Source organism: Mobula hypostoma, chromosome 1 (genome assembly GCF_963921235.1).
Source record: "Mobula hypostoma chromosome 1, sMobHyp1.1, whole genome shotgun sequence".
Classification (NCBI taxonomy): Eukaryota; Metazoa; Chordata; class Chondrichthyes; order Myliobatiformes; family Myliobatidae; genus Mobula; species Mobula hypostoma.
The window spans coordinates 124439856-124454339 of NC_086097.1; the positions used below are offsets into that span (position 1 = coordinate 124439856).

Below are 14484 nucleotides of genomic sequence, written 5' to 3' on the forward strand. Positions count from 1 at the left end.
GGGTTTTGGCTGGACTCGCGCCTCAACCTCACACGTTTGGCGGGGCCGGACGTTGTTTTCCCCGGACTAATACAGCCAACAGAACCAGAGTGTTTCCCTTGTTGTTCTGCAAAACATTGTGGATGTGTGAGGTTGGTGCCAGAATGTGTGGCAACATTTACGGGCCGCTCTCAGCACACCCTCAAATATATTGGTTGTTAATGTAAACAATGTATTTCGAAAGTCAAGTGACAAATAAACTTGAATCTTGAAAACAAAACTTTCCTTTGCCTATTGAATATTTAGTCCGGCACCTCTTGCCAAATCCCACATGTACCGCTAAAAAAAAGCATACCCTTGCCCATAAAGCCATTGTAAAGTGTCAATTAGAAGATACTGTAAAGATGTGGAAGAAGGTCTTGTGGTCAGATGAGACTAAAGTGGAACATTTTGGCCTCAACACTAAGTGGTACGTGTGGTTAAATCTAACATTGCACATCGATTTACTAACACCAACCCTACTGTAAAGTATGGTGGAGGTAGCATCATGTAATGGGATGCTTGTCAGCAGCAGGGATGGGAAATCTGGTCAGGATTGATGGGAAGATGAATGTTGCTAAACACAGAGAGATCCTGGATAAAAACCTGCTAGCCTCTGCCAGAAAGCCTAAACTGGGGAGGAAGTTCGTCTTTCAGCAGAATAACGACCCAAAGCGCACTGCCAGAGCAACCACAGAGAGGTTTTAAAAAGAAAACTACCATGTCCTTGAATGACTCAGAGACCTGACCTTAATCTGATTGAACATCCCTGGCAAGATCTCAAGATTGCTGTCCACCCCTACTCCCCAACTAACCTGGCACAGCTTGATCAAAGAGGAAGAATATTTTTGAACTACTGTCATACCAGTTTTTGATTTTTTACTTTTTCATGCTTTACAATTATCCCTGCTTTTTGGGCTCGACAGTGAAAAAAGGAGCATGTGATTCACAAATAAAAATTCTCAGTTGAATTGATCAACATCTCTGATTGTAAGACTATATGATATAATTACTATATAGAGAGCAACAGCATATTCAAGTTTAAATTGTCCCATTCAGGCCTAAAGATTCGCTGCGGAGCATTCCTTACTCCTGTGGGACAGCTTTCCTGACAAAGAGGGGTCATTCTGCTGAGCAAGTCAGACTTGTGGCTGTGGAAAAATCTCAGATTCGGGGGCCTCCTCCAGGGTGGTTGCAGGAGTTGACTCTGGGACTCCAGGAAGTGGCTCTGACAGCTCTGGACACCTTACATCTCTGTTTAAAATGATTCTGCTCTCCTCAACTGATCGATGTGTCACCTCCCGATGATAACAGGCACAATCACCATTGTGCAGGAGAGTGATCCAGTTCCGTCCTAAATCTTTCCAGGTACCTACTTTTGTTCACATTGTAGTCCCGCGCAAGAACTGTTTGTCCAGGAATGAAACATCGAACCCCCTTGTTTGAGGAGATTTCAATCCATCTTAGTTGTTTGTCCTGCATACTCCTTCTGAGATTGGGCTTGAGGAAATCCAAGCGTGAACACATGGAACGACCCAGGAACAGCACAGCTGGTGAGTTGTTGGTTGCGGAGTGGGCTGCATTGCCATATGCAAGGAGGAGATTGGCGAGCTTCTGATTCAGTGTTAGTGCAGTGTGTTCTGCTTGTTGTGTGTTCTTTAGACTCTGGACAAACATTTCCACCAAGCTGGGTAGTACGGTGCCTGTGTAATACGTTATATTCCATTCATTTTCAGGAATGACCGAAACTGCTCCCCCACAAACTGAGGTCCATTGCCACTGACTAAGTGTTATGGAACACCAGTCCTTGAGAAGAGGCCTCTCAACACATAAAAGGTGTGCGAGGCTGTAGGGGAGGCTGTTGGGAACACTTCAGGCCTCTTTGTAGCTGCATCCACTACTACCAAGAAATTTGTGCCCATGAATGGTCTAGAAAATTAACATGAATCCCCCGCCATGACATTGCAGGTCATCCCAGGGATGGAGAGGCACTGTTCTTGGCATCTTCTGGACGTGTTGGCATCCCAAACAGTGCATGGTGAGCTGATCTATCCCAGGCCACCAGACAAAGCTTCAAACCAATTCTTTTATTTTGACCATGCCTAGATGACCAGCACATAGCTCCTCCAACACCTTAGCTCTCAGCATTAATGGTACAACAACTCTCAACCCCACATACGGCAACCTCTGTCAAGGACAAGTTCATCCCAGCGATGGTAAAAATGGTGGAACTGGGATTTCTGCTGCACCTTCTAACCATTTTTGGTAGCCATGTAGACCTGAGACAGTGTGGGATCTTTTCTGGTTTCCCTTTGGATCATCTCTGCCGTAATTGGGTAACTTTCAATTTGTATTAGGGAGAATACATTCAGAGGGGTGTCCTCTTTTGTAAATTCTTCAGTATTTTCCTTTTCAAAGGGTAAATGGAGCAATCCATCAGTGTTTCCATGATTATTTGTTCTCTTTAATTCAATCTCCTAATTGTGTCCTCCAAGAAACAGAGCTCACCTCTGCGTAGATGCTGCTTCTGTTAGTTGACAGCCTTATGTGGATTGAAAATGGACACTAGTGGTTGATGATCAGTAGTGAAGGTAAACTCTCTCTCATACAAGTACTGGTTGAAACGTTCTACACTCCAAACCAGACTCAAGGCCTGTCTGTTAATCTGTGTGCAATCTTTTCATTTAGACTGCTTTACACCTCTGTGCCCATTGCCATTTCTTCCTGTTCTGTAGTAATAAGTTCAAGGTGTGGAGCGCAGCAGCCAGGTTTGGCAAGAACCTGTTATGGTAAAAAGGACCGCTACTGTAACACGTCCTTTGGCTTTGGGGCATCCAGCACTGCTTGAGTATTCTCATCACACTTGTGTAAATCTTGTGCATCAATGGTGTGACCACACTAAGTGATGATTGGTTTAAAGAATTCACATTTGTTTCGTCATCTTCTGAGCCCATAATCTTCTAATCTTTTTAACACTGTTTTGAGATTTTTGGAGATGTTCTTTGTCATCCTTACTGGTAACAATGATGTTAAAACTGGGTGCCTGGGCAGCCTTACAGCACCTAGCCCATAGCTTTCTGCCACAGTGCAGGTGCCGATGCTACTCCAAAAACAAGCCTATTATAGTGATAAAGCCCTTTGTGAGTGTTTGTGGTGAGAAACACTTTGGACCTTTCTTCCATCGCCATCTGTTGTTAGGCCTCAGCTGAGTCCACTTTGCTGAAATATTTTCCTCCCGAAAGGTTTGCAAATATATCCTCTAGCCTGGATACAGGGTATTGATCTACTTTCAGTACTGAGATGATGGTGACCTTACAATCACTACAGATCCTGACAGACCCATTCTTCTAGGCTACCGAGTCCAGAAGCATTGCCCATGGGCTTTACTCAACCTTGGAAAGAATTCCTTCATCCTCCATGCATTCTAGCTCACTGGCTACTTTATCACAGATGATATAAGGAACCAGACCGGCTTTTTAAAACTTGGGTGTGGCATTTTCATAACACTATTTTACCGTTGATATGTTTGAGTTTTCCAACGCCAGCCTTGAACACGACTGTGGCATCATCCAGTACCTTTCTTAATTTGATTTCAGTTGATCCTATTGCAGGGGATGTGGCATGAAAATGGCGGATGGATCTCCAATCAAGTTGTAGTTGTCTCTGACAATCATGGCCCCATAATTCTGGCCGTCCTGCTTTTACCATATACAAGCCCAATGTGGCTTGTTGCATGTTGCATTTCACTGTTACGAATGTCATACCCACGGGATTTATCGTTTCTCTAATATAAGTTCTTAGAAGCATATCCACAGGCTTCTGTTCAGTATCTTTGAAATGCTGCTCAAACTCATTTTGTGGAATGACTGAAACAGCCGAGCCAGTGTCCAATTCCATTTTAATTAATTTGCTGTTCACTTCGTGTGTGAACCATATTGCTTCTCTCCTGTTAGTTTTCACGTTGTAAATCTCAAGGCTACCTAGTCCTATGTCACTCTCCAATGTCTCGTGCTTCAACAGGCAAGTAGGCGATTCGGGTTTGTTTAAAACTTCCTCATCGCCATTGTTATGTTTTATAACTCTAAAACTTAAAACTAATTGAAAGGAAACGTGGTGCCGTGAATGCGCGTCTTTGTTTTTTTTTAAACTTGAAGTAAGGCGTGCACATGACATGGAGCCACACAGGGCTGAAGTCTGATTAAGCAGGGTGCTGTCTATGTGAAGTTGTGACAATATGCCATTCATGTACTTTTACATGTAACAGTAATTATGTAATCAACAAAAAATGCTTTATCAAACAATATATTTACAATATTACTCAAATATTACTGAAATATTAAATAGCAGCAACATTCTCTGTTCAAACACACTCCTTCTCATGAGTATTTTTGTCAATAGATTTAAATAAATCCCAGCTGGTCTGATAGTAAAAGCATTAGTAAGTTGGCGCTTATTTTAACATTTTCTAGTAAAGCCAAAAAAAGGCCTCTGTTCCTCACAGGATGCAGCTGTTTTCAATGTGGTAAATAAAAGATGTTCTCCAGAAGTTTTACAGATGGGACACAGGATTTGTTTTTCAGAAAGGAAACAATATTTTCAAAAGCACAGTTTAAACAGACTTTATCAGTTATTGCCATTTGCAAAGCATACGAGAATACTAGAGGTCAACATTTCAAAAGATATTACTTGCCTGGATACCGATCTGCCAACATCGTATTCTGTTAATCTTGAAACTGAACTCTTCGATGTGGTTCTTTGGTAACCGAACACAGCAGTTAATTTCATAATTGCCCACACGAACAGTAGCAGGGCAGTTGGGCTCTGGATAATCACAGGTGCAAGCCTCAAACTGTAGATGCCCATAGAACTTCACTTCCCTCATAAGTTCGAGGAACTAAGGAAGAATAATTTTAAAATAGATGAAAAGTGATTAAAAGTGAAATTCTTTCTGGGGTTCTCAACAGTGCATCAGTTCTTACTTCTAAATAATGGTAGTTAACCCAGGACCAAAGTCCTGCTATTCAAAACTTATCTTAATTAAACAGGTTGAAGTTTCATTCTTTTAACTTCAAAACTCTCAGGGATATTTGATTACAGGAAAATGACTATGTTTTGTGCATAACCATATACAAATGATTCTAAAGATTGTTGACAGGAAAACATCAACCCGCCCCCAATCAAAGTGCAAAAAAAAATTGAACAAACAGCAGAAAGAGCGAAAAGCATAGAATATAAAACAATAACCCACAAGGTCATTGAAAGAGTCCAGACCTATTCAGTTCAGCTCAGTTCAGTTCAGCCTAGTGCAAATAGTGATAAAGTCACGGGAATAGACTAAGTCAAAGATTTCTTTATGCATCAGAATGGTTACATCACCAATATTATCACAGCGTGGATTCCAGTGTGCCTCTTGGCGACATTATCAAGCAAGTTCTATCACTGAGCCACACAGGGCAGACGTCTGATCAATCAGGGTGCTGTCTACGTGAAGTTTGGTAGTTCTCCTTGTCACCACGTGGGCTCGATTGTATGCTTCTGTTTTCTCCCATGTCCCAGGTTAGTGTTGCCATGGGCATGTCATGGTAGAATCTGGGGATGGGGTGGGGGGAGGGAGTAGAGGGAATGTAAGGAGAATTTTTTTTTAAAGGAGCTAATATTGGTTTTGGGCATGGATGCAGTGGATTGATAGGCCAGTTTCCCACTCCTCTCTCACTCTGAGGTAGGGCACATTTTAGAGAAAGACTTTACTTTTACACAGCACCTTTCAAGACTTTAGATCATTCATTCCAAACAGCCAATGCCCACAAGCTGCACTGCAGGAGTGTTCAGATGTTTTTGAGACCTCAAGAGTTAAGAATTGAATCAGAATCGGGTTTACTATCAGTGACATATGTCATGAAATGTGTTATTTTGTGGCAGCTGGTCACTGAGATACAAAGGAATTAGTGCCATTTCAGAGAAACATCAGACAAATGCCTGAGAGCGTAGGAGAAAACAGCAGAAATTCAATTCCTTAAAATGACATCAAGAAATCATTCTTGACACCAAGTGGGAATCAGAATCCGATTCAACACGAGCTAAATGATTCTGTTCAGGCAGTGATCTCATTGCTTCCAAGTGAGGAAGAAGAGGAGTATTGCAAGTAGGATAATCCATAACCAGAATCAGGTTTACTATCATGGACATATAGAACATAGAAAACCACAGCACATTACAGGCCCTTCGGCCCACAATGTTGTGCCGACCATGTAACCTACTCTAGAAACTGCCTAGAATTTCCCTACCGCATAGCTCTCTATTTTTCTAATCTCCATGTACCTATCTCTAAGAGTCTCCATTGCATCCAGCTCCACTATCATTGATGGCAGTGCATTCCACACACCCAACACTCTGTGTGAAAAACTCTGACATCGCCCCCTGTACCTACTTCCTAGCACCATAGAACTATGCCCCCTTGTGTTAGCCAATTCAGCCCTGGGAAAAAGCCTCTGACTATCCACACAATCAGTGCCTCTCATCATCTTATACACCTCTATCAGGTCACCTCTCATCCTCCGTCGCTCCAAGGAGAAAAGGCCAAGTTCACTCAACCTATTCTCAGACATCCCACCGCTCCCAGAAGTTCCGCGAGTCTCCCGCATATTAATAGTGGCTCCCTGATGCCCGCAAATTATATACAATGTCCCGGAAATCAATTTTTTTGTGAGCGAGAGAGCGCGCGAGAGCGACCACGAGAGAGAGAACGAGCCTGCGAGTGCGCGAGAGCGACCACAAGAGAGAAGGAGCGAGCGTGAGAGAGAGCGAGCGCAAGAGAGAGAGAGTGAGCGAGCGAGCGAGAGCGTGCCATGGCAGAGTGTTCCATAAAAAGAATATATAAAACGTACGTCACCCCAGACTACACTAAAGTGTACCCCTGCCTAATAGGGGTCAAAAATAATGACAGTGTTGCTCGCTGCACTGTTTGCAACAGTGACTTTTCTATTGCCCATGGTGGGTTAAGACTGTAAAAGACATGTTGAGGTGAGTTTAACAGGTGTCATTTGTTCAATAGCATAGCTAACATTATTTAAACTAGCTGGCTAGCTGCTAAGGAGCTACTCTATTGCAGGCATCCCGCCTCTCCTAGAAGTTCAGGGAGTCTCCTGCAAATTGATGGTGCTACCTCCCTGAAATGAGTTTTTGCAGGGTGGGATGTCTGTATTCTCATAAGGCACAATGTCCAATTCAGGCAACATCCTTCTAAAACTCCTCTGCACTCTCTGTATAGTATCCACATCTTTCTTGTAGTGAGGTGACCAGAACTGAACACGGTACTGCAAGTGGGGTCTGACCAAGGTCTTATTTAGCTGTAACACTATCTCATGGCTCTTGAAGTCAGTCCCATGACTGATGAATGCCAACAGATCATACACCTTCTTAACAACACTGTCAACCTGCGCAGGAGCTTTGAGTGTCCTATGGACACGGACCCCAGGATCTTTCTGATCCTCCACACAGACAAGAGTCTTACCATTAATACTATACTCTGTCTTCAAATTTGACCTACCAAAATGAACCACTTCCCACTCATCTAGTTTGAACTCGGCCTGCCACATCTCAGCCCAGTTCTGCATCCTATCGATGACCCGCTATTACTTCTGACAACCCTCCAGACTATCCACAACACCTCCAATCTTTGTGTCACAAGTCATTAAATTTGTTGATCTGCGGCAGCAGTACAATGCAATACATAAAATAAACAATAATCTGCAATAGGAGCAATGCAAAAAGAGAAAAAATATGAGGCGATTTTCATAGGTTCGATGTCTGTTCAGAAATCTGATGGAAAAGGGAAGGAAGCTGTTTCTAAAATGGTGAGTGTCCGAAAATTGAAGGGGATTCCTCCATTCCTCTTCAAAACAGTGTGATTGGGAACCTAACTATCCTCCTGACTTGAATGTCTCATCTAAATGGTAAAGTGTCCATTTGTGAAGCACTTCCTCCACATCGTATGATGTCTCTGGACAGATTTTTGTGTTTAGGTTTCTGGGGAACCTAAGAGGTAGAACAACAAAAATCAGACCGGCAGGTTAGCAGAACCCGATTACAACAGCAGCATTCGCAAGACTGGGCTTTGATTCCTGCCACTTTCTGAAAGGAGCTTGTATGTTTTCCCTGTGACCATATGGGTTTCTTCTGTGCACTTTCCCTCCCAAAACCCAAAAGCAGGTTATGCTAGGTTTGAGTAAGTTGTGGCCATGTTATGTTGGGCAGAAGCATGGGGACAATTGCAGGCTGAGCTCAGCATTTCACAAATGATAACGCAAGCGATACACTTCACTGCATGTTTCGATGTACACGTGACAATAAAGCTAATCTTTAAAATCAGTGCGCATGGGTGGAGAAGGAATGTATGTGATGTCCAGGTCTACTAAGGAACTTAAAAATGAGGATAAAAATTTTATAGACTGAGAGAGTCCCAAGGAACAAGTTACTCAGAAATAAGATAACTCTGCAAATGAAATGAAACACCAATTTAGTTTTTAAAATCTTCTTGAATTTGGGTTCTTATTTTAAAATATTTCTTTATAAAAGCAAAATTGCTTACATTGAGCAACAATTGTGGATGACACATTTGAATACATCATTATTTAAAGTTAAGAGATACTGAACCCCTTGTTAGATTTTAGCAGGGCCCCATTAATTACAGACATACTGGTTAAAAATTCATTAACATCTACGCAATAACTCATCTGGGTATAAGGACACTAGCAAAAAATAAAGGTAAGTTCTGTTTATTCAACCCTGTAAATTCCGGTAGCATTTTTCAAGTATAATCAAGTCCATAGAAGTATTGTAAACCTTTTCTATCTAACAACTTGATCAGTATCAACTTTGCACAACAAAATGCATTCAGTCTGATTTTTGATAACAAGAAAATAATGTGAGGTGCTACAAGAGTGATATACGTGAATCTGAATACGAACTTGAGATTCAGTTTCTTGCAGGCATTACAGGAAAATAAAGGAATGCAGCAGAATTTAGGAAAACAAAGACTGGCAGACAACCAATGTGCAAGACAAATTGTGCAGAATGTAAAAATATATATCCAAAAATAAATAAATAATACTGAGAACATGAAAGAGGCAGAGCGAAGTCAAGATGGCACTAAATGGCCACTCCTTTGCTTGCATCTTTGGAAACAGCTCTATTTCTAATCTTTGAAATCTCTTTTTTTACTTTTCAAGGTTATTTTGAAGACCTTGACCTGGAGTTACACTCTGACTTTGGTCCTCTCCGGGAATGGGACCCGCTCTCAGGGCTTCTTTCTGATATCCCAAGAATGCCGCTGGGAAGACGCGCTCCTTCCGGATTCTGGAATTTCGTGGCTCTGGGGACGTGCTGATTCTAGGCCCGTGCCCCTGACTGAGACATCGCGGGAGAACACGGAACATCGGGAGCAGCGGGTTAGCTGCCGGGGGTTGTGTGTCCAGAGAGCTGTGCCTTTCTGGTGCCGAATCTCCGGGTGCAGAGCTCAGAAAAAAACGACACAACGGACTTTTAACATCATAAGTCAGACAGTTGTTTGTTATGTCTCTCTTCTCGCTGTGAAACAGTGACATCTCTTTTTCCATGTTAGGGAGAGAGAGAGAAACTGTGGTATGTCAAATTACTGGGTGAACAAGTAGTTTTTAGGGTACAGCAAGTCTGTGACTTTATTGATACTTTGCTGCACACTTGAGTGCTCCGTGGAGGGAGCGGATGCTTCTTTGCTGGTGGGGGAGGGGAGGGGTCATTGCCTTGCTGCTGCTTCTGTGGGGGAGGGAGAGCTGAGGGGGGGACTTCAGGGTTCTAACACTTTAACTATTAGTCATTCTTTGTGGGACCCCTCTGTTTTCGTGGATCTTTGCGAAGAAAAAGAATTTCAGGATGTATATTGTATACATTTTTCCGACATTAAATGTACCTATTGAAACGTATTGAACCTATTCTCTCCTTGGCATCCCAGGGGCTGCAGGATTGTCACAGAGGCTGCTGGGTGAGCCTCCAGATAGCTACGGATCAAGTGGTGTGACCCGTGGACCAACGTTGCTGGGACACAAACCAGGGCCAGATCAACCCTGGCTGGGTCGCCTGGGTGAGAGTGTTTGATGTTGAAAGACCAGAAGCACCCGATCACCCCAGATTACATCACCGATAAAGTGTTCCAGAGCACCTAGGATGCATCTCTGCATCGAAGAGCCCTTGAATAGAAACAACATGAGCCCTTGAAAATGCAATTGGCCTTTGTTAATTGTGCTGAAAGTGTTGGTGAATGAGAGAATCGGGGGTGGGGTGGAGTGCGGTGTTACAGGGAATTGAGTAGACAAGTATTGCAAGGTCTTTTCATTTCATCGAATAACGTGGCCTCCTGGTCATTAATAGCTGAATAGTCTTTGCATAACACAATGCATTCAATCTGATTTTTGATATGAGATGCTATACCTGGTGATATACCTGAATCCAGGTCACTCTTCCTACACTTTCCAGTGGCAATATATTTTGCTCTCATTTCTCTGAACTTGCAGACTGATAATGGAGCAGGGCAAAAACAGAGAACGTGGGACCTTGGTGAGCCTTGGAACAGACAGTGCCTCCTTAATCAATAAATACACTCAGTGCAACTTTATTAGGTACAGTTACACACCTGAAATGCTGGAGGAACTCAGCAGGCCAGGCAGCATCTTTGGAAAACGGTAAACAGTCGACGTTTCGGGCCGAGACGCTTCATCAGGCCGGTTGGGTCCTGCTGAAGTATTTCAGCCCAAAACTTCGACTGTATTCTTTTCCGTAGATGCTACCTGGCCTGCTAAGTTCCTCCAGCATCTTGTGTGGGTTGTTTGGATCTCCAGCATCTGCAGATTTTCTCATTTGTGACAGTTGTATACCTGCTTGTAAACGCATATGTCTAATCAGCCAATCATGTGGCAGCAACTCAATGCATAAAAGCATGCAGACATGGTCAAGAGGTTCAGTTGCTGTTTAGACCAAACATCAGAATGGGGAAGAAATGTCATCAAACTGACTTTGACCGTAGAATGATTGTTGGTGATTTGAACATCTCAGAAACTGCTGATCTGGGATTTTCACACACAAGCCTCTAGAGTTTAGAGAGAATGGTGCAAAAAACAAAAAAAAAACATTCAGTGAGTAGCTGTAGGTGGGTGAAAATGGCTTGTTAATAAGAGAGATTAGAGAAGAATGGCCAGACTGGCTCATGCTGACAACAGTAACTCAGATAATCACACGTTACAACTGGTGTGCAGAAGAGCATCCCCTGAAGGCAGAACACGTCAAACCTTGAAGTAGATAGGGTGCATCAGCAGAAGTCTACCTAATAAAGTGGCCACTGAGTGTAGAATGGACTAGTGATAGAACCAGAGGAGAATAAATTAAGGAAATCAAACCTGGCGTCACTTGAAAGGCAAAATGAAAAGAAAGAGAGAGCCAAAAGACCGATGCCAAGGGTTGAGGCCCGAGGGCCAATTGGAAGTCCAGAAGTCGAGGCCCAATGGCCAGGGCCCCGAGTCTGCAAGTCTCTGGGGAATTCAAAGCCCAACATCTGTGAGCCTGAGTCTGAGTCTGCTGGAGGCTCTAGGCCGAGGAACATGGCCTGCCTGGGTTGGACGACAATGTGGGTGTGTGTGTGTGGGTGGGAGGAACGGGGCTTGTTTTGCAGTGTTGCTTTGTTGCTTGGCATGTTGTGTTCTGCCGAGCACTGTGGGCATGCTATGTTGACATCAGAATTAGTGGTGACACTTGCAGGCTGCCCCCAGCACACCCCAGTTACGTTGGTTGTTGACGCAAATAACGCATTTCACTGTATGTTCCAATGAACATGGGATAAATAAACTTAAATCTTAAATCTTGACAAGTGAAGAGCTGTAAAAACCGAACAGAATCCCCAGGATCACAGATTTCTGACCAACACACACATTAATAATAACTTGCATTCTGAACGGCCATTTGTTTTTCCAGCAAACTCTGACCAACACAACATGGTAAGAATTACCTCTCTTTTCTGAGCAGCCTCCTGGAAAGCCTTTAGTTTTCGGGTTTGATCCAGAGTAGGCTTAACCCAGCCTCTCGCCAGCTCATAGGTAGCCTAAAATTGGAGGTGAAAGGAAGAAATGGTGAAGAAGAAACAATAACATTCCTGTTTTTTTTTAATTTTTGTGGTCATTCAGAAGGAGATTTTAAATTAACTTTAAATTCCTCGGGTTTTTCATTTCAGTGGACCTGTCCTGCACCCAGCACATTACGCAATTACGAAGGATGTACGGCAGCTTCTCTACTTCCTTAGAAGTTTAAGAAGTTTCTGCATGACACCTAAAACTTTGACAAACGTCCATAGATGTGTAGTGGAGAGTGCATTGACCGGTTGTATCACTGCCTGGTATGAAAACACCAATGCCACTGAACAGCAAATCCTACAAAAAATAATGGATACGGCCCAGTCCATCATGGTTAAATCCTCTCCCCCACCACCAACATTGAGCGCATCTACACGGAGCATTGTCACAGGAAAGCAGCATCCATCATCAAGGACCCCCACCACCCAGGACGTGCACTCTTCTTACTGCTGCCATCATCAGCAAGAAAGTACAGGAGTCTCAAGACTCACACCAACACTTTCAGGAACAGTTACTACCCCTCAACCATCAGGCTCTTGAACCAGTAGGGACAACTCACTGAATCCCATCATTAAACTGTTTCCACAACCTGTGGACTCACTTTCAAGGACTCTTCATCTCATGTTCTTGATACTCATTGCTTATTTATTTGTTATTATTATTATTATTTCTTGTTTTCCCCTTTGTATTTCCAGTTTGTTGTCTTTTGTACTTTGGTTGTTTGTCCGGCTTGTTGGGTACAGTCTTTCATTGATTCTATTACAGTCCTTGGATTTGCTAAGTAAGCCCATAAAACAATGAATCTCAGGGTTGTATATGGTGACATATGTGTACTTGGATAATAAATTTACTTTGAACTTATTATATTGGGAACGTGATGATTTCTCCCAGTTCATTTTGGTGGTCCTAATGATTAGAAAATCCAGAGAACAAGACAGCGGCACAGTTGCTGCCTCCTGCTCCAGCAGCTGGTGTTCGATCCTCACCACCAATGCCGTTTACATGGACTTTGCAAGTTCGCCCAATGACAATATACATTTCCTCTAGTTACCCCAGTTTCTTCCCACATTCAAAGTTTAGTAGGTTAACTCAAAGTCAAATCAAATTGAAATTTTATTGTCAAAGTATGTATTTGTCACCATACTAACTTGAGATTCATTTTCCTGCAGGCATTTACAGGAAACTAAAGATAATCAATAGAAATTACAAAACTATACATAAACAAAGACCGGCAAACAACCAATGTAAAAGACAAATTGTACAAATAAAAATATAAATAAACATTTTTAAAGTAAGTAAATAAATATTGGTTGTTGTTGCATAAGACAGCAGCCACTCCGGGTCTAATCAAAAGTGTATTTGCTTGTCCTTTACATCCTTTTCACTATTTCAAATCACTGCTGGACACTGAGATCATCAAATACGGCAGGATTATCCCATCGGCAAGTTGCTCGATAGCGAGGGAGCTGGACTGACTGTGCATCACTGCTGGACACTGAGATCATCAAATACAGCAGGATTATCCCATCGGCAAGTTGCTCGATAGCGAGTGAGCTGGACTGACTGTGCATCACTGCTGTGATGTCACCTGGACTAGTTACGTACCTTCATTGCTTTGAGACGGTGAGTGGTGCGAGTGATTGCCTTGGGCAGTTTTATTGTGATCGCAAGACCCTGTTGGATATTGTTAGCCTAGAATACCGCAAGTCCAGCTCCCTGGTTCATGGTGAGACAACAGCACGAGAGCTGCGTTGCCTCGATTGTGGTGAGGTGTAGGGGTCGCCTGTTACAGTTGCCCAGGGTAAGAGGCACTGGAGGCATGTGGCAGAGGCTTCTGTAGGAGTGCTAGAATCTGTACTACGTCTTTCCCACTGGTGCTGCCCTCTAGTGTTTGCTTGGTGGAAGAACAAGCTGGAGCAGGGCAACTTGCCACCAATCATGCCACTCAGGAACTTGGGCTGTATATATTTTTCTTTGTGCTTGTATTTTTTCTGCAGTCCTAACTAGATGTGCTATTTGTGCAGCATGTTGTGTGCTACTAGCAATGTGCTTTGCACCTTGGCCCCAGAGAACTGCTGTTTTGTTTGGCTATATTCATGTATTGTTGAATGATAATTCGAAATTCAAAGTTCAAAATAAATTTAATATCAAAGTATACACATGTCTTTATGTGTTTATGAAGTACATATATATAATTAAACTTGAATTTGAGTTGTAGAATCCTTGAAACCGGCCATTGTAAATCCTGTGTCGTGAATGACAGAATCGGGGAGATGCGCAGGGGGGTGCGGGGTGGAGTTGGAATTAGTGGGAA

General features: G+C 42.9%; 1 protein-coding gene across 1 annotated transcript in view; it reads right to left on the reverse strand.

Annotated features, from left to right (window-relative positions):
• The window catches only part of LOC134343544 (sorting nexin-31-like), a 152244-nt gene that overhangs the window by 37739 nt on the left and 100021 nt on the right, over positions 1 to 14484 (reverse strand). The window contains exons 10-11 of the mRNA XM_063042316.1: positions 12050 to 12142; positions 4709 to 4912 (exon numbers count right to left, since the gene is read on the reverse strand). Coding sequence (XP_062898386.1) covers positions 4709 to 4912; positions 12050 to 12142 — 297 coding nt within the window. The remainder of the gene's footprint in view (positions 1 to 4708; positions 4913 to 12049; positions 12143 to 14484) is intronic.